Here is a 20,548-nt window from a genome sequence, read left to right on the forward strand (position 1 = left end):
CTATCCTGGAAAATGACCCCTCACTCTCTCAAGCCTGGGGGGGCAAACCCATCCTTGCTGACAGACAACCCCCTAACCTCAAATATTCTTTCCAGTAACCAGCACACCTCCATCATACTCATCCAGGAACCCACCCCTGCAATCAACCCCACTACCAACTCTGTTTGCACATCTATATAGGCGATACCATCCCACCACATCAGAGGCTTGTACAACTGCACATCCACTAATGTGATCTATGCCATCAAGTAATGCCCCTCTGCCATGCTGAACAGTCTCTACAAGAAAACATTAATGGAGACAAATGAGATATCTGAAAAGGCAACACACAAAAACCTGTTGGGGAACATTTTAACTTGCCTGGGCCCTCACTAATGGACCTCAAAGTCACTGTATTATTTCAAAAGCTAGCTTGATAGGGAAACTACAGAACTTAATTTAATTTACAAGTTTGATTCCTACAACAGAAGTCTAAACAAAGATGTTGGCTAGATGGCCTGCTACATTTCACATCCTAATGACCAAAAACCCAAACAAGGGGTTTTTAAAGTGGGTACTAAGTATTTTTATCAGCTTTGTTTAGCATAGACACTAATTGACCATTTCCTTCCCCTTTTTATCTTCTTTTTCCTCCTCTTCCCCCCTCCTCCCTGTGCTATTTATTTGCAAACTGGACCAACCCCTTAAACGCCATTCATCTGAAGAAGTGGGTTGTGCCCACAAAAGCTCATGATACCATCTACATTTTTTGTTAGTCTCTAAGGTGCTGCAAGACTACTAGTCTGTAACTGGAAAATCTTAAAAAAACAACAAACACGGCTATCCCTGAAACTGGATCTTAATGTCCATCCACCTGCCTCTTTCTATCCCAGTTCAGTGGCTTTGTTTCTTCCAGAAAGGATCTAGTTATCTTAAAAGTGAAAAAGCTTGCTGGAACTATTAATGGAACATCAAACCTTTAAAAGAGCCATTCAACTGGCATTTGCCATCCCCAGGTGTATAATGTCAGTTTCTGAATTTACTGTGTTAGTCAACAGGACCTTAGTTTAAAATTTGTTTTAAAATATTTCATTAGTGTGTTGCTGAGAATTATAAAATTATATCTCTGAAAAAAAATCATTCCTCTCCACCCCTTCTCCCTGGGCTGCCATCAGGCACAGAGGCACCAGTGTAATAGTATTGTGTAAGGTCCCATAATTCCTAAGGATAGCCCTGCCTTGCATTTGCTTACTGCAATGTCTGAAGTTAATCTTCAGAGTACTTCCCTCCTACAGGAGGCATTGCAATCTGATCTCTGTTTAGTTAGCTTGCCCTCTGCTTTTGTTATTTAAGGCTCCAGTGAGGTTTGTCAATAACCATGCTAGAGATTTGATTAACCTTCTTTAAGCAGGTTGCCTCAGCACTGTTTTTGCTTAAAAAGAGTCTTGAATACATCAAATTTACCTTCTAAACATTTGGGGGGGAAGGGAATTATAAATACCAATTGGACCTCTCTGGTCTGGCACCTTTGGGACCTGACTAGTCCTTGATGAGGGATTTTGCCAAGCAAGGGTTGGTCATTTCTGGACACCCTGTCACCAGCCCCCTCCAGTCCTGGCCTGACTGCTGCCCTCCAAGCTGGCTTTCCCCTCTTGCTGGCCCCACTGCCCTACCGGGCAGCCCCACCATCTCTTCACACTGAGCTCCTGCTGCAGCACCCAGCAGCCCCACTGCCTTCACAAACTGGGCTCTCAGTGGCACACTGTGCAGCCCTGCTGTCTCTGCGCTCCAGATTCCTGCTGCAGAGTCTGGCTCCTGCTGCCTCTCTGGGTAGCCCTGCAGCCTCTGTGCTGGGCTCCTGCTGCTGCGTATGGGGTTCCAGCTGCCCTGCTAGCTTGCAGAACTCCCAGGCACTACCCTTCCTCTGGGACTCTCTGGTCCTGGAACATCTGTGGTCCTGCTGGACCACAGATGTTACTGGACCAGAGGAGGGTCAACCTGTACACAGGAGGAGGAGGAATGTGGGGTAGTATATAAGTAGCTCCAACCTTACGGGAGTACAGAGCCCTTTTCTAACACGGCTACATCTCTATTACTTTTCTTTCATGTTATCTACAAAAGTTGTGCCTCTGCCCAAGCAGTGAACAAATAACATTCCCAGAGCTGGATAGAGATCAGTTATGATGCACAAGCTGAAAGCCTGGGTATATGGTGCAACATACACTAATTTCAGAGTTTATTGAAGCAAACCAAAGGACAAGTAACACATGGTGAAATCTGCAAGAGGGACATTGGCTGTGTTTAAAACATGGCAGGCAAAGGGAGGGTGGCTTACATTTTTGTTAAACGATTGGAGCTCATTATTTCCCTTCTTTGATTTGTGTTGTGCAAGTAACCAGCTAAAGCTGTTAGTGAATGTGCTACACCCAGGAGACTGGACAAATATTTTCTAGGGGAGCTACCGATAACAATTATCTTAATCAATTAGCACTGTGCTTTCTGCTGGAAGCAGTCATCGCCTACCTTCCCAAGACTTGAAGTATGTCACCATCTGTTCATTCCCAGACAACCCTGGCTTTGCTGGTGTAGGGAGAGAAAAGCCCCCATAAATAAATTCTAAGTACCCTTGAAGTCATGACTAACCATCATGTTATTTGTTTCTCTCCCTCTTTTTCTCTCAAAGGAGAAATTGCGTGGGTTAATGTGTTATGTCCCCTGTGCTTTGTGGGTGTAAGAGAAGCAGATCGAAGAGATGCACCTTTGTACATGGAGTGGAAAGTGGTGAGGGACATGAAAAGTTTTTAGGTTCTGGGGTAGTTCAATCCACAGCTTTGGACTAGCCCTTGAGAAAACCATACCTCTTTCACAGACAACCTTTATGCTTGAGGTTGAGAATTACATGTGCCTGGGGACTGGAGCTATTTACTTAGTTCCTTGTCTTTGAGGTCTCCATGATCTTTCAGATATTCTGGGTCTGAACCACTGAACCAAGATAAGGACCAAAGGCTGATATTATATTCAAGGGGCTGTAAGCAGAAGATAGGTTTGATATTGATCAAGAATTGGCTCTATGAGGCCAGATTTTAAGAAACCAAATCAACTTAAAATGCTAATTTCAGTTCGTGACGTTTTATTACCAGGTAGCGAGTGGAAGCAGCCCACTGTTTAAAAAAAGTATACTTACAAGTAAGAAAAGAGGTTTATCCTATCTTAAGTGATTTTCAAACTGCACACAGCAGTAGCAGAATACATTGACTCCTGCCCTGATAGTTGACAATTGTCATGCAAATGAGGTGTTTGAGATAGACAATGAGTTCATATCACAGCAAGGAACGATCACATTTATTCTGGTTATTACAACATGTTGGCTATTAGATGGCTAGCATCTTTGGTGTCAATCAAGTAATTCACCAGTAGTATTTGCCTCTGGACGTCAACTGTGTGCAGCATGGAGGTGGTCATTTGTCCTGTGGGATAATAACAAAATAGTTATTTTAGCATGTTCTCTTATGTATGTGTGTTTGAGAAAGTACTGATTTGGATATTGCATTTATTGTCATTCAGAATAGTCAACCCAGGAGGGCATTTATACATTATGGCTATGTCTACGCTGTAGCCTTCTTCCAGAAAAGCAAATGAAGCATGGAGTGGAATATTGCCACGCTTCTTTTGCATAATTAATTAGCAGCTGTTTTTGCGCAAGAGGCTTTTGCGCAAAAAGGAGCTTATAGACGGCTCCTTTTTGCGCAAAAATCCCCTCTTGTGCAAGAGTCGTTATTCCTGAAAAAATGAAGAACAGCTCTTGCGCAAGAGGGAGTTTTTGTGCATAAAGGAGTCTACACAGCTCCTTTTTGCACAAAAATAGCTGCTAATTAATTATGCAAATGAAGCATGCAATATTTCACTTCATGCTTCATTTGCATAAGCTTCTCCGGAAGGCGGCTACAGTATATATATAGCCTGAATGCTTGACTCATATCTAACTTTTTACATTACAAAGTCCTGTTTTTCTTAAGTCTTAGTCACCTACTCACACCCATTCATCCTCCATTTGTTACAAGAAGTAGATGAGATGAGATTTGCTCCTTGGAGTATAGGTCTGTTCCTGTTAACTACATTGTGAGAGTTCCTAGAGGCCTGAATCAAAATCTCTTTGTGCTGATGCTGTACATGTGCATGCACACACATGCACAAAATGCAGTCCCAGCCTCCAAGAACTTGTCATTGCAGGAAATCAATTTCAAACTGTTACAGTGCTTGTATTTTTCTGTTAGAAAAGTAATATAGAGCAGCTTTCACCCCAGAACAATCTGCAAACTACAGTACTGATAGAAGCACTGTACAATAGCCAGTAGGGCAGTGTTTCTTAAACTTTTTGAGACCATGGAATACCAAACAATAATATTTTTATATGCAGAAAACCTATGAAAATTTTCTTAAAAAAAAATTGTCAGACAAAAAAAAAAAGACAAAAACAAAGAAGAGGTTGCATCACACCTGCGAGTTGTTCATGGAACACCAGTGTTCCGTGGAACATAGTTTAAGAAATACTGCACTAGGGGCTCTGATGTAAAACACGTCCAAACGTCCTCAGCCAAAACACTAGTACCACAATGTTTTATGTTCTCTTGTGCCTGTGCACAGCAACAGAGAGAACCTTAGTTACTAAGGCCTCATCTGAAAGTTGGTGGACAATGTGAAGTGTCTGCCTTCAAACAAATAAACAAATTAATTTTTTTAATTATCTTTAAGAGGCAAATGAGAGATCCCCATTTGGTAAAATGGATACAGCACAATTTTTCTATGTCGAAAGAAAGAGATTAATCCCCTCTGCTAGGATTTGAACCTGGAGATTCTGCTGTTTCTAGGTGCTGAAACACTATTATCAGTTAAACCAGACTGTTAATCACTTAGATTTTGGATAAAGCATGTGGACACTAAAACTTCAACAAAGATGTAACAGCTGAGGTCTCACCTTTTGAAGTTATTGGCGGATGTTTCACCCGGTAAGCGTAATTTCACTCTGGTTAATTTGTCCTATAATTTCATTGTATTTTCTGGTCAGGGCATTGGCTTTTCTGGTCAGGTGGCTCAGGACACGATACAAGCCTGTAAAGTGATAATAAAGCAGTTGTTCAAGATCAGCCTCCTCTCCGTTTTCTTGTACTTCCTCTCTGCTGGTGATGATCTGGTGTTTGCTTTCGTTTAGAGGCACTAATCGACCCTCCATCGCAAGTTTGATGGATTTCAGCTGGAGGTAATACTCATACAGGTCCCTGTTGCCAAAATCATCAGTAGCTACATCATTCTGCTGTTCCATGTAGACACCTCTGAGGAGGCTGGGAAACATAACCACATGTTCCATCTTGCGGATGGCAGAAAAGTACTCTTCCATGGCTTTTGTCAGACGGCTCTGAGATTTCCTGGCTTCTGCAGGGCTTTACAGGGATGCTGGCTGTTGCCTGATGGTGCTGAAGCCTTTCAGGCTGCTTGGATGTTATGATGAAGAGGAAATCAGCAAAGCAGGCAAATGGTTTTTAACAGTGGAGAGAAGGGGTGTGTATACCAGCTAAAGATACTCCTCTCTTTCCAGCTAATCAGAACACAGAGCCTCTGCATGTCTCAAAATCTGCTTAGTAATCTGTCGGGGTCAGCATGAAGTCTGTATTTACCCACTGGACTTCACCCAAAATGATCTTTAACTAATTTGAGAACTTGACCCTCAGGCGGGATTTTCAGGTCATGTTATCTTTCAATGACCAGATAAGAAAATGGCCATGAAGATACCTGCTGATTGGAGCAGAGCTTTCCCAACTCCCCCACCCCCAAACTGGAAAAGCTGGTGTCTGAAAAGTTGATGCAAGACAAGGCATGAAGGCTGCAGAAAATATTGCTTTCCTTTTTTGTCCTAATTCGTGACATTTGAACATAACTCTGCCATTGCTGCCAAGGTGAGTCACCTTGAAACGCATATATATCTAGAATGTGAGACTCAACAAGCCTGCAGCTCACAAGTGATCTGCAAAACAGATCCATCTTCTTAAGCTAAGGCTGAGAGAGAGTTGAAAGTTTGTCAAGAGGGGAAAGAAAAGGAAAAAAAAGAAAGGGACAATGAGATGATGGAATAATATAATACCTAGTCAAGATCTATATTAGCAGGTGTTCCAGTCATGCCTGGACTTCACAGTGTTAGAAGAAACATGGGCAAACTATATTTCCATCTTGAACTGATTCTCACTTTTTTTAAGGGGATATTACAGTAGCGTGGTGAAGGTCTTGTTGAGATTTGGGCCTTGCGGTGCTAGTCCCTGTACAAATACAGGCTCTAAGACAATCCCTGCCTCAAAGAGCTTACAGTCTAAATAGAGCAGGCAGAGGAGAACAGAGGGACAAAGAGGTGGACTAACATGCCTTGTGTCCGAACCAGGAATAGAATTCATGGACCATGCAGTGCCTTCACCATTAGTTTTTGATGCCACCTCATAAACTCTCCAAGTGATCTTTAAGAGGCAAGGCCAGAACTCTGCCACAGTATTCTTGATTCAGTGCTTCCTTGGGTAGGTCACTGAATTTCTTTGTCTTGATTTTTCCCCATCTGTGAAATGGGAGTAAGAATACTTCACAGAAGTATTACATGGCTTTCTACAGTCCCCTGTATTTGAAGGGCATCCTTTTTTTTAATGGACAACCTCTTCTTTATGTAGAGTGTTCCAGTGTCCTGTTTTTCACCTGAGTCATTAATAAATCCCTTTTCTTTGTGCTGTTAAGAGTGGGCTACTAAATTTAATCCTAAAGTAGGAAAGAATTTACAGCTGAGCATGAACTGTGTGCCTGGCTTGATCTCACTGACAGAATAACAAAACCACAGCAAGAATGACTCCAGCAAGTCCCCAAAATATCTTTTGGAAGGATCCTTTCTGGTCTTTTTTTATTACATCTGTTCTTTTGAGTTTTTCTCAGTTATTCAAAGGCACGGTGCTCTTCTCAAATCTTGCCTGCGATTTCCTAGCACAGGCATTCTTCAGGGAGCCAAAACCTGGTATAAATCAACATAATACCATCCATTTCCATTAGCTGAAAGTCTGAGCCCGTATCTTTAAATAAAGTAGCTTGCTGATTAGCAGCACTCATTGTTTTTTAAATGTGCCAGTTTGAAAGGAAAAACAGGGTCCATTCAAATGTAGATACCATAAATAATTATTGTTTTTCTACAGTCATATAAACTGAGGTTCAAGAGTGCAATTATCTAAGTCACCTACTCTATCACCTTGCCAGGGCACGCTTGTCCTCTCACTAACATATATGGTCATGCCTATTTTCTTCCACAATTTGATCTGAGGAAGTAGGTCTGGGCCACGAAAGGTCATCACCTAATAAACCATCTTGTTAGTCTTTAAAGTGCTACATAGTCCTGTTTTTTGTTTCATTTTCAAACTCAGCAGCCTAAAGTTAGGCAGGTAAGGGCCACATCTTTAAGTGGTGTAAATTGGTGTTGCTCTTTGGACGTCAGTGATCTGTGTGAATTTACACCAGCTGAGATTTGGCCCCATAATCTCTAGTTAGGCTCCTATACAAAAGTGGCCTAATTCTCAGAGGTGCCTAGGCCTCACTCCAACCACTAGGGGTCTCTGAAATCTCAGGATTTTAAAAGCTGAAAGATCAGCAGAAGTGAAGGCCTGAGCCTGTTTGTCAGAGGAACTAAAAATGGGCTGTTGCCCTCATAGGCTTGCTGATCTCTGAGCAAGGTATATCCACTATAAAGTGCTGTAGGCTACAGCAAATGGTTAGTAACTTAGGCTCCATCAGTGGCTCTGTTGGAGTGTGGCTTGCTCTTTAGAACCCAAGAATGCAGCATTCCCAGTTCCTGTGGCTCTGTGAATCTTGTGATACATAGGCTATGTCTAGACTGCAGAGTTGAAAGTATCCCGGAAAAACTCTGCTGCATCCAAGGAATGCGTCTGCTTTTCTGAAAAAAAAAAAATTCAAAAAAGCAGATGCGTTTTTTTGGCAACCCTGTAAACCTTGTTTTACGAGGAAGAAGGGATGTTCCAAAAAAGGGTTTTTTCCCCTGACATTTGGCCCAGTGTAGATGGGCCAAATGTCGGCAAAGCCTCTTCCAAAAAAAGAATCAGCAATTTGCGTATCTTTTTCTGAAACACCCCTTCCCACCCTCACGGTGGTCAGAAACCATAACACACTTTGCACTAAAGGCCCTGCACAGGGATTCTCTCTTCCCTTGCAAGGAGAGGCTAATGATCGATTTCCAGTGTGGAAAGAGAATCCCTACATTCCAGGGCATCCTGTCTGGGATCTATAGAGCCTGCGTGGGGTGGATTAGCATTCCTCAAGTGGGGGTGGTGGTGTGTACCCACGGGGGTGGGGCTGATATATGGCTGGGAAGCAACGGGTGGGACCAATAGCAATGTTTGTGCAGGCTGAAACAGCTTCTGTTTAACTTAGGAGTGATTCACTGAGGCTCAGACCATGCAGGGTGCTGACCCAACATCTGTCACTCACAGCTGCAGTCAGAGGACGCTGAGTGCAGTCAACATCTTGCGGGAGTGGACCCAGATGAGGAACTACCAGGGATGACTGATGATGGCTCATGATGTGAAACTTAATTGAGGAGAGAGTTAACTGCAGTAGCAGTTACCCCATTGTAGGTGGGTCTCGTCTTGCTAAGGGGACCTGGAAACTTTACAAACTTTTGTAAATTGGAATAGGTCTCTGTCTCCCAGGCATTGGTGAAGACTGAAATTCTGCTGTGTCCTCTGGACAAGGCTCCATCCTGTAGCCCTTAGAAAGACTCCAAGAGGGGGCAAACCCAATCCAGTCCAGCTAGAGATAAGCAGACTGAGCGGACTTCTTAGGCAGTCTTGATAGCAGAGTGCCAGCTGCCATGTAAAATTGCCATCCCTAGGGTGAACTTCCACTCCAGCACCCCTACTGCTTCAGATACAGGGAGGGATGGTCTGCCCCCCTCTGAGCCACTAGGTGTAAATCTGACCCTTCATTTACATGCTGGAGCCTCAAAGAAGTTAGAGATGGCCTAAAGAAGTGGGGGGTTTGTTCCAACTTGAGTGTGGCTGGGGAACTCTGCTAAATTGGAGCCTTAGTGAATGACCTGTTAAAATAAAAGACAAAGCCACAGGAGTTAAAAACAGGTATAATCTCCTTAGAATTACACATACTAGACTTGTAATGTAGCCCCCTTGCTTCTCCCATAAAGTGCATTTTATTATCCAGTCTGACCTAAAAAATCCAAGCCACAGGACTCTCTTGGGCTTTTTTGGGGGGGTCTACAGCAGAGGTGGACAACCTGCAGGCCACATGTGGCCCATCTGGTTTCTATGTGTGGCCCACGAGACATTTTGTTTACTGTTGCCCACATGCACGGTTGCCAGATTCTGTTGGTTTCCAACCACATCATTTAGTAAAAGTGGTAAGAAAAAAAAACCTAACACACATGTACAGTGTGGGCACACAAAGAGAGGTGTGTGCTGATTGCACACAGCATTGACTGTAAGAACAGTGTGCTCCCTCTGCATCCAATCCATGTGCTGCTATGGTTCAGTGGGTACACCCTGCAAATTCTAGGTCCGCTGCGCAGTTAGCTAAACTACCTTATCCTGGGAGCCCATCCTGGTTATGACAATCATGTGGCCCACTGAGATGCACAGCTGCTTGTGCTGCCTACTCATCAGCCTAAGTTGCTCGTCACTGGTCTACAGCCAAACAGATCTCCCTGGTTGGAAATATTTCCTGATATTCAGTGTCTATACATTTTAATTTGCTGATTTATTCTATGTTACTATTTGCATTGCGGTAGGATCCAAGAGCCTCAGTCACGGATCAGGATTCCATTGTGCTAGGCACGGTACAAACACAGGGCAAAAAGCCAGTCCCTGTCCCCAAAGAGCTGACAATCTAAGTATAAGATAAGAGACAACAGGAGGATAAAGAAAAAGGCACAGGAATTCCCCCTAGTTCTAGCGTATCCACTTCCCTATACTTTAATGTTCTTATTTCACTTTACCACACAGCATCAGTTTTCATTAAGTATTTAATTTTACCAGGGCTTGGTGTGTTTTTGTTTGTTTTTTAAGAAAGCTATAAACTACTGCTTTACCTATTTGTTTATCTAAAAATCTAGAAAAGAAGAGGCAATTCTAATTCATTGGAAAATTCATTTGCTTAAAAAACCCTTTTTATAGCTGATATTTTTTCCAGCAGACCCCCAATAACAAAAATCCACCTACGGTATTTATTCACAATAAAAGGCATCACCAAGTTATTTATCTTTGGATAGACACAAGGAACCCATCTGAAAGCACTATACAAAGGAGGTTAATATCATTATCCTTGTTCTATGGCTGAGGAAACCCAGGCCTAAGGGCTCCCAGCACACCAGAGGCAGGAACACAACCCTGCTCCTCTGAATAGCACTCTAGCGCTATATCCATTAGGCCATACTACTCTGGTGTTGCAAAAGTGCCTAGGTGCCTCAGTCATGGACTGAACCCCCATTGTGTAGAGCACTGTACAAACAGAACAAAAAGACATTTTCTGCCCCAAAAAGCTTACAATCTAAGTACCAATCCTGAGCAGCAAAGTCTCATAAATCTTTGGCTCTTCTCCAAGTGGCTACACACCAGCCTCGTCTCCAAGACAAAGGAGAGAACCATAACAATAATTCCTGTCATAGGATACAATGGCTCCTTTATCCTCTCTCCAGTCTAGTAGGTAATCTGTACCAAGCCTCACTCTGATCCAGAACTCCCCCTTACAAGGGGAACAGTACTGTGTTTATTGGTGTTGTGGGTTTTTTACGTGCACAGCGGTCACAGAGACAAAGGCAGTGCTATTTCACTCCTGCTGCCCAACACAAAGCTGGCAGAATGTGCCTGGGGAGACAGAGTTGATTTGGCTTGTGGCATCATCTGTTTAATAGCAACTTGAATTGGCGTAATCCACCAGGGGTGTCAGCCAGGTGCCATCATGTCTCCTGAGGACACGTATGCAATGGGCCTGACTTACCTGGCACACAACACTCATGGTTCTATGCAGAGACAAGGGATGGCCAGCATGGCAGTGGGTGAAGGCCCATGAGAAGAAGGCTAGCCCAGCCCCACCCCTTCCACCTGAGGCCCTGCCCCTTCAGCAACTTCCCTCCCCTCCCCCCCATGGAGCCAAGCCCTGCCTGACCCCATCCCTATCCTTCTTGGCCCCCTGGAGGGCAGAGTACACCACGCTGCACCCAGGGCCCACCCCAGCAGCTGTGAAAATGGGCTCCCACGGGAGAGTGAGACACAAACCAACAGGCTGCCATTACCACAGGTTGTGGAGAGTGATGGAAAAGCACAGTCAGTGCTGGGGGCGGGGAGCGGAGCATGAGAGCCCTCCCTCAGCTCTGCTTCTCTCATCCCTCCCCCACCCCTGAAAACATTGTGCTCCTGCAGGTCATTGTTTGCTCTACCCCCTTCCCCAGTAGCTTTCCTTTGACTGGGATGGAGAGAGAAGAGCACCAGGCTGCAAGAGCAGCTGTTTGCATGTAGTGCTAGTGCAGAGGGCTTTGTTCCAGACTCAGACACTGACAACGCAAAGCCTCTTACAGGAGTAAAATGCAGCCCCACAGGGTGGATGGCCCCTGCCAAACAGGCCAGACTAGTGTGTCCACTAGTCCTGGCCTCTGTCTCAAGCTGGGCCAGTACTAACTGGCTCACTGGAGTGGGGAATTCTCAAATGGGGCTGATTTGGCAGTTGGAAATCAAAACCCATAACAAAAAATCCAAGTGGGGAAGCTCAGATACTAGGACCCTGAAAACAAGCCAGCCCATCAGCAGGGGTCTGCCAGTTCAGCAGCACAGTAACAACAATCCTATGTCTCACAGAAACAGCCCCTTTCCGCTGAACAACCCAAAATACTTCACAAACACTGGCCTTGATTCTTCAGGGATGCTGGTGAGAACAGATGCCAACATGAAGCAGAGGTAAGAGAATGGAGCCTGCAGCCCAGGAACTGTAACCCTTTCAAGAGGCTGGGCCACTAGAGGAACACAGCCTACTACTGCTACCACTTTTGCTTAAGTGGGGGAGATCTGTGCTGTGTTGTTGAAGGGCCTGTCCTCAGATACTGAGGAGTATGAGCACCCTGATTTTGGTTTTGTAAAGTCATAATGGGGAGCTTTAACAAAATGAACTGTCTCCTCTTTAGTGCCATGCTCTGATGGGGGGGGTTTCAACCTTTTTCTTTCTGAGGGCCCCCCACATGATATTAAACTCTGCAGCCCACCTGTGCCACAGCAACTGTTTTCTGCATGTCCACTAGATTAAAACCGGGGCCAGCATTCAGGGGTAGCAAGCAGTGCAACTGCCCAGAGCCATGTGTCACAGGGGGCCCTACAAAGCTCAGCTGCTTTGGGCTTCCATTTCTACCCGAAGTACTGGGGTTGGGGCTTTGGCTTTCTGCTCTGAGCCCCAGCAACTCTAACACTGGCACCTCTCTGGTTTATTTGGTTGGCCCCCTGAAACCTGCTTGTGCTCCCCCTTCCCCCCCCCCATAGGGGCTCTGGACTTTTGGTTGAGAACCACTGCTTTAGTTAAAGTTTACAAAGATAGCGAGGTGAGTGAGGGTCTCTTCATCCATTCCTGCGGCTGCTGGAACAAAGGTTTGGTGATTCTTCCAATAACAAAGACTCACTGTACAGAAAGAACTTTGAATTGATATCAGTCAACAGCTTCAGGTTTGCAAGTGGATTAAATGCAGGATGTTTGAAAGGCATAAGTGAGCTGGCCCCTCTAAGGGGATTTGGAAAAATCAGTGACCTAGAAAATTCAAACCTGCCAACTCCTCACTGTTTTCCAGTGAGTCTTGATTGTTTATGTATTTAGAGACTCACACAACCTCCTACCTCCAAGGACATCTCAGGTTTCACTGCATTCAGCTCTGTTAACTCTTTATGCCCGGCAAAGAGAACATCCAAGCACCTGCACTAAAAAGAATGCATAGTAACTCAGACGTAGCTTATTACTAAGGATCTCTGGAGAGAGATGGTTACAGCTGTGTAGAAAGCTTGGAACATAACCTAACAGCATTCACACTCACCTGGTCTGGGTTTCATCATAAAAGCAAGACTTGGGCCAAGTTCGCTGGCAGGTTCACTCAGGTGCATGAGTCATTCAATGGAACCTGGGCCTAGCTTTGATCAAGTCTTGGCTGGTTCTGGGTTTAATTTAAAAAATGGGAGACTCAGGGCAAATTCAGATCTCTTTGTGCTTCAAGCTTAATTTTGGCCCAAACCTCAGAGTCTGGTTTGGGGGAGGTGGGAGGGAATGCAAATGCACACAAACCAAAACCAAAAAAGGAGTTGGCTTGAATGTTTATAAGCTGACACAGTCCAGCTGTAGGAATGATGCACAAAGAAAAAAAAAAAGCCAGACAGAGTAGGGAGAGGACATACTGGCATGGGGTGTAACAAGTGACCCTCAAATAGTCTGCAGGAGAGATGAGGCCACACTACAAGATTCTGCTGCAAATCTGAACTTCAGCGATGTTTTTGGGGTCAGGCTTCGATTCAGCACTCTCCCTTCTTTTAGGATAACACAGTGGTTTCCAAACTTTTCGACATCACACCCCCTTTTTGATTATTGAAAAACCCTCATGCCCCCCTCAACAGCAAAACTTGTTGAGCAAAAAAAAAAAACCTGACCGGGGCAGCAAAACTTGAAAACTTGATGGAGAGTGGGGGAGACTCTGGGTTGCCTCAGGCCCTCTCTGGAATTTCTTCATGTCCCATCCCTAGGGGGGGGCACACCCTCCAGTTTGGAAACCCATGGTAGCAAGATAACAAGAGGAGGGGAATTGAGAGACTTTGTTAGGTGGGTGGGAATTTGGCTTGAAATCTCATTAGCATAGATCCCCCTACTCCATGGCTACATCTAGATTGGCATGATTTTCTGGAAATGCTTTTAACGGAAAAGTTTTCCATTAAAAGCATTTTCGGAACAGAGCGTCTAGATTGGCACAGACGCTTTTCCGCAAAAGCACTTTTTGTGGAAAAGTCTCTGTGCCAATCTAGACGCGCTTTTCTGCAAAAAAGCCCCGATTGCCATTTTCGCGATCGGGGCTTTTTTGTGGAAAACAAATCTGAGCTGTCTACACTGGCCCTTTTGCACAAAAGGAACTTTTGCCTGAACAGAAGCAGCATAGTATTTCCGCAAGAAGCACTGATTTCTTACAGTAGGAAGTCAGTGCTTTTACGGAAATTCAAGCAGCCAATGTAGACAGCTGGCAAGTTTTTCCGGAAAAGCGGCTGATTTTCCAGAAAAACTGGCCAGTCTAGACACAGCCCATGAGTCTTCTAATGCTGCCTGACTCCAGCTAAGCCGGCAATACCTCAACCAAGGGATTTCTGTTACATTTCACCTTTAACCCCATGTGAATTTAGGTGTATGAAAAACTGGGTGAGGTGAGGAAGTTAACCAAATATTTGTGAACTACCCAAAAAGGTCAGGGTTGAGTGGAGTTTCAGCTCTGGTGTTAGTTTACCTGCCACAATTAATGAATACCTGAGCACCCCAGAACACACAGCCACCTGTGGGCATTCGAGTCTTAACGTGCTGGCCAGAGTGCAGTGAGCTATGGGCTGTACAGTTCAGACTAAGCCATGTACTGTGTCTTTAAACAGAAGGGTCAGGGAGAAGGGTGTAGCCAGTTCAGCCAGACAGTGTCACATATGGCAGTGCTTCTGGGCAGGCTCTGTGCACTGGGAGGGACTGTCTGGGGTTTAGTCACGACACTGATATCAGAGGCGGATGCACTGGGCACGCAGCCCAGGTCCACCTTGCCCCCACAAGGTGGTGTGTGCTGCTTGCCAAAGGACTGATGAGTAAACACTTCCGCATACAGGCTCAGCCCTCTGCTCTGTCACACCTATAATTGGTGGCACGGCAGCACCTGAGCAAACTTACACCCTTCAAACAGCAGCTGGGCTGGAGTCACATACAGGAGCCTGAAACAGACCTCAGAAGCTGAGGGGGGAACCTCAGGAGAGAGTCAGAGAGAAGCCAAGACCTGAGTGCCAAGCAGCAAGTCCCTTGTGTACCTCTGAGCCTCCCTTCGCCTGCAGGCCTGGGGGAGATGAGCATTTCTTCGGAGCACAGACCCCTTGGGAAACAAGTCACCAGCAGCCTGCAAACGGTGAGCGGGCCTGGCTGTGTTCTATCTGGTGGGGTCTTGGCCGTTTGCAGTGGGATTAGCACCCCTCTTTTGCCCCATTCTGGATGTTATGCTGCTTTTAACTGCTTGCCAGTTTTGAGACTCAAGGTTTAGTCAGCACCCAAAGATGACTGTATGAAAAGCCTTTCATTCCAGTTTTCTCACATTGTCCATTCTGAGCAGAACGATGCCTCTTTAGACACCAGGGGGCTGGCAGCAGCAAAGCCTGCACTGGGCAGTGATTTCTGCACCTGAATGGAAGGAACTATCTTGACTTTAACTTATATTTGTTGGAAATGTTTTTTTTAAAAATACCCAAGCTTTTCCTGCTCAATGGCCATCTTACATAGTTGACAATGACAGCAAGATTATCCTTGTGTTTTCCATTTGCAGAATATCAATGCCAGACTAGCATAGCAGGTTCGCTATCATGTAACACCAAGGCTAGGTCTACACTAGGAAATCAGGTTGGTACAACTGAGTCACTCAGGAGTGTGAAAAATCCATACCCTGCCCTGAACAAGAATTAAATCAACTTAACGCTTGGAGCAGGCAGTGTTAGGGCAGCAGGAGAGTTTGCCTCTTGGGAAGGCAGAGCACTATGTGTTCAGCATCTTCACTGAATGCTATAGTGGCTTAGCTGCAGCGTTTTAAATATAGGCCTGCCCCTAGTGAGAGTCGCCAGTAGCAAAACCCAGCTATTGTACAATACTTCTCATCACCGCCCTTTATAAATGAAGTCAATGTTATTATCCCTATTTTATAGATTGGGACACTGAGGCATGGTGGGAGAGCCAGGACTACAACAATTTAGGTCTCCCGAGTCCTAAACCAATGTTCTCTCCACTAAGCCACATTCCCTAGGGCTGCTAATTAGTGAGCAACCAAATAAAGATGGTAAAATTGTTAAGAAAGCTGCAGTAGTGAATGTAAAATGTGTTCATTTCCTCTGACAGAGTAGTTTGCTGTTTGTCACAGAGGACAACCCTTTGTGTATGTTTCTGCAAAAGAAGTGAAGACCTTGCTTCCCAGCCCTGCTGTTTGATCATTGCTGGGAAGTGAGTGAAATTGCTCGTTTTCAGGTGGGACTTATTGGGTTTGCGGGCTAGTGTAAAAACATGTAGTGAGGGTCCATTATAGAAATATTGTTGGGGCTTCATCTACTGTTCCCCACAATCATTTATACCTTTGTCAGGTGGGTGTAAAATGCTTCCTAGGGTGAATGACACCACTGGACACCCACTTTGCTTTGGTGTAAATGGCTGTGCAAGATACAGGACGATGGAAAATCAAGCCCATTTTATTTCACTGTTCCTTTGGAACCTTATATGTAACCTTCATGTTTCCCCCACATTTTCTGGATACGGGCTCAGTCCTGAGCGCCTGGGCCCTGACTTAGCAAAGCACTTGAAGCTTCCCTTTGGTTCTGGTGGAGTTGATCCTTGTGCACTCAAGCCCTATGAGTATGAAAAAGAACAGATGAGATGAGTACTAGAAGCCTGCTTTGTTCCTGATGCTTTTCCAGTGGCAAGGTGTGGTTGTAGCAGTATATTGCATGTGACTTGCATTCCAGGTGTAATTGTGTTAGACAGCACAAACCTGCTTAGTGGCTGACTTTTAAATAAACAAGAAAACTGTGTCATCCACACACACACACACTTGGCTGCACTAAGCACTAAATAAAGGGGCTATGCAGAAGAGGATGCGGTGTCTTTTTTCATTAGTCAGCACTGGGGGTATTATGCTTCTAGAGGAGCCATCAGAAGTAAAACTAAGTTTGTGACTGCTCTGGGCGTTCAAAGAGTCCATGGCATTTTTCACAACCATGGTGACATTATGGCTTGCAGAAATTCAAATCTGAATAAATTCCCCTGTAGTGTTAGGTTGGCATATTTTTCACTTTGTGGGCTAAAGTATTGGAAAGTTTGAGGGTGCCTTGATAAACAACTGTTTTCTTCCACCCCAGAAATGGCTGCATTTCAGTGGTGTTTGAATAACTAATTCAGTATACTTTAGGTCTTTGGCCCCCAAACAGGTAAAACTAATTTGTTTTTTTCCACACAGCTCTTGTCCCAAATCTTAAGAGAAAACCCAAATCAAGAGGAGAGGAATATAAAACTTTAGTTATGAATACTGTAAAAATCCTTGTTTGTCCTCATGCTTATTGCTGTCAACTCACTGAAACAACACACCAGCAGAGAGAAGTCAGCACTCCATGTTCCTAAGGCATAGATCTCTCTTGAGCAAATAGAGAATACAAAGAGGAAAGATGGTCCAGCAGTTATGGCACTCACCTGAAACTCAAGTTCAGGTCTGTGCTCAACCACAGACTTCCTTTGTGACCTTGGTCAAGTCACTTGGTCTTTTGGTACCTCAGGTTCCCAACTGTAAAGTGAGGTTAGTGGTACTTCCTACCTCACAAGAGTGTTGTATGGAGAAATACATTACAGAGTGTGAAATACTCAGATGTTATGGCAATGGGAATCATATAAGTACCTTAGACCATTGGTTAGCTATTAGCACAGTGATGGGTAACCTGTGGCCCATGGGCCACATACAACACCTCAGGGTTATATGTGTGTCCCATAAGACATTTTGTTCACCATTGCCCAAAAGCGGGGTTGCCAGATTCCACTGGTTTCTGTCTGCATAGTTTTTTTTTCCTACCAGTATAAAGTGATCTGCACATAAACCAAGGGCTTGTGAATTGAGATGTGTGCTGATTGAACACAACGTAGACTCTGAGAACCATGTACTCCGCATCCAACTACATCGCTGCTACGGTTCAATTGGCACACCCCGCTAATTCTAGGTATGCAAGCACAGTTAGCAAAATTACCCTATCCCAGGTATCATCTTGGTAACAACCATCTTGTGGCCCATTGAGATGAAGGGCCACTCATGCAGCCCACCTTTGCCTAGGTGGCCCATCAGGATACTAGCAGGATATGAACTCAGATGCAGAGGGAAGCAGCTCTGAGTCCATCCAGTAGGGGGCAGTGACACACTAGCTAGTTAATTCTAATTTCCAACATCTCTGATGTGTTATTTCTTCCCTGTACTACAGCTGTCACCAATTGTGGAGTTAAATGTTGGTGGGGAGGTGTACACAACAATGCTGAGCACCCTGAAGAAACACCCAGGCTCCAAGCTGGCAGAGATGTTCACTGGCCAGCCCAAGCTCAGGACTGACTCTGAGGGGAGGTTTTTCATTGACAGGCCAGGCACCTATTTTAAGTACATCTTGGAATACCTCCGCAGTAACCAGGTGCCCACCCAGTGCATCCAGGACGTGTATAAAGAAGCACTATTCTATGACATCGAGCCGCTGGTCAAGCAGCTCGAGGACTCCCCTCAGATTTTTGGTGAGGTGGTGGCAAGGAAGCAGTTTCTGGCCCGTGTGCCCAACTACAGCGAGAACATTGAGCTGATGATTCGCATCGCCAGGGCAGAGGCGGTAGCATCCCGCCAGTCCAGCGTCACGGTGTGTGTGGTCAAGACCGAGGAGGACGTAGCCAAGTGTCACGATGCCCTGAGCAGCTTGGACATGGATAAGAAATCGGTGGTGAAGTTTGGCCCCTGGAAGGCGACGCCGAGCATTTCTGATCTGCTAGATTGCATTAAAATGGACATTGAAGCCAAAGGATACAAGATCTCCTTCCAGCCCCACACCACGGAGAAAGGCTTCCGGTTCAAATCCTACATCTTCTTCTACAAATTTCTGTTCACATGGTGGTAGCCAAATGGAACTGTTGGCAGTGATTTTAAATGGCTCTTCAAATAAATAGATTTCTGTTTTAATACAGAGAATCTCTACCTATGGCCCTTCCTGCAGAACCTTTTGGAAACCAAGCTGTGGACAGTGGTGTAGATGGGAAGAGAAGAAGGGGCCAATGAAAGAATCTCTTGGATTTTACCTGCCAAATTCAACAGAAATTAAGAACCGCTGTTTTAATAGGTACATTTTTTAAAAGGAGAGAGATCCTCACATTTCTAAGCCTTTCTCATCCAACATGCATAGGCCTTCTGTGCCTTTCTGTCCCTTCTGCTTACTTCACTGAGAAGTAACAGTCCTGCAGAGTCAAGGCAGCTAGAGAAGAATAAGCTGGATTTCATTCTTTGTTGGGGTGGGCAAGATCTAGCCCGTGGGCTGGATCCGGCCCACCAAGCCATTTCATCCACCCTGCCACCCACCCTGCCATGCACTTGGCCCCAGGCCAATCAAGCCCTGGGGCAGAGGAGCATGCAAAGTCTCCTCCCTCCCCACTGGGAACGCGTGACACCAGAAGGAACCGCCAGCTGTTCAATATTGCTGGCAGTTCCCTCTAGGCTCCACGCACCCTGGCAGGGTTGGGGTGGGAAACTTTGTGTGCTCCTGTGCCCCCAGGCCAATTAAAGCTTGGGGGCGGGGCAGTGCTAGAAGTCTCCTCTCCCTGCCAGAGGCACACAGTGCCAGAGGAAATGGCCAGCTGTTCAAAATGTTTGGCAGTTCCCTCTAGGTGTTGCATGCTCTGGGAGCTTGGAGTGGAGACCTTGTGTGCTCCCCGCCCCCACACCAATTGGAGTCTGTGGGCAGGGGAGCACATAACATCTCCTTCCCCCGAACCAGGAGCACGCAGCATTAGAGGGAACCACCAGCTGTTCAAAACGGCGGGGGGTTGCCTCAGGGCGCTGTGTGCCCCTGGCAGGGCGGCGGAGAGGGGAAGAGACCTCCTGTGTTCCCCTGCCCCTAAAGTGCTGGAAATTAATATGTGCATCAGGAGACACAATGAAATCTTTTGGTGAATATTAGATGGAAGACTCTCATAAAGAGTATAGCCAGGTGCCTGTATGCTTTACTAAAGCAAACCTCCCTTTTGACTTCAGTGAAAAATTTTGCCTGAGGGGGTGCTCAATTGAGTCTTCTGCCATTTTCAAAAATCTTAATATTCAGAAGTTTATTTTTATTTATTTTTACACTTGAGATAGTTGATTATTTTAAATTATTAACTGTTCCAGGGACATTTGAAAATCATACTGGTTATTCTAGATCATGGCTGTATGCTTATTATTACTCTCAAAATATGGGCTGCCTCCCATAAAGGACAATATATGTTTTGAGATACTAAATAAATACATTTTAAAAAGCCTCTTTACATCGTGTAAATCTATCTTCTTTATTATCCTCTTAAAACCCCCAATGCTTTCCTTATGCACTACTGGAAATCTATAAAGCGTAGTATCAAAAGCCTACATCCTGGTTATTGATCTTCCAGTGATGTAAATCAGAGATGACGCCACTGAAGTCAATGCAGTTACTTTATGTAAAACTGGTGTAAGTGTGAGACTCAAGAGCCCTCTAAAATTTTGAAG

General features: G+C 45.0%; 2 protein-coding genes across 4 annotated transcripts; one reads left to right on the forward strand and one right to left on the reverse strand.

The window, feature by feature from the left end:
- Nucleotides 1-3,299: 3,299 nt before the first annotated feature.
- Nucleotides 3,300-5,501, reverse strand: THRSP (thyroid hormone responsive). The gene is made up of 2 exons (XM_025189113.3): nt 4,955-5,501; nt 3,300-3,446 (listed from the first exon to the last, which is right to left on the reverse strand). The coding sequence occupies exon 1, from the start codon at nt 5,372-5,374 to the stop codon at nt 4,979-4,981; it is 396 nt and encodes a 131-aa protein (XP_025044898.3). The 5' UTR covers nt 5,375-5,501; the 3' UTR covers nt 3,300-3,446; nt 4,955-4,978.
- A 145-nt stretch (nt 5,502-5,646) lies between these two features.
- KCTD14 (potassium channel tetramerization domain containing 14) lies at nt 5,647-20,331 on the forward strand. 3 transcript variants are annotated; one of them, XM_075919493.2, is made up of 5 exons: nt 5,647-5,930; nt 8,499-8,642; nt 11,871-11,969; nt 14,963-15,178; nt 18,264-20,331. In XM_075919493.2, the coding sequence occupies exons 4-5, from the start codon at nt 15,119-15,121 to the stop codon at nt 18,933-18,935; spliced, it is 732 nt and encodes a 243-aa protein (XP_075775608.1). In that variant the 5' UTR covers nt 5,647-5,930; nt 8,499-8,642; nt 11,871-11,969; nt 14,963-15,118; the 3' UTR covers nt 18,936-20,331. The 3 variants fall into 3 exon arrangements, with proteins under 3 accessions (XP_075775608.1, XP_089631900.1, XP_075775609.1); XM_089775774.1 differs by having other exon boundaries at nt 5,647-8,642; XM_075919494.2 differs by lacking the exon at nt 14,963-15,178 and having other exon boundaries at nt 5,647-8,642.
- Nucleotides 20,332-20,548: the final 217 nt, after the last annotated feature.

Source organism: Pelodiscus sinensis, chromosome 1 (genome assembly GCF_052426305.1).
Source record: "Pelodiscus sinensis isolate ZL-2025 chromosome 1, ASM5242630v1, whole genome shotgun sequence".
In the NCBI taxonomy this organism is placed as follows: Eukaryota; Metazoa; Chordata; order Testudines; family Trionychidae; genus Pelodiscus; species Pelodiscus sinensis.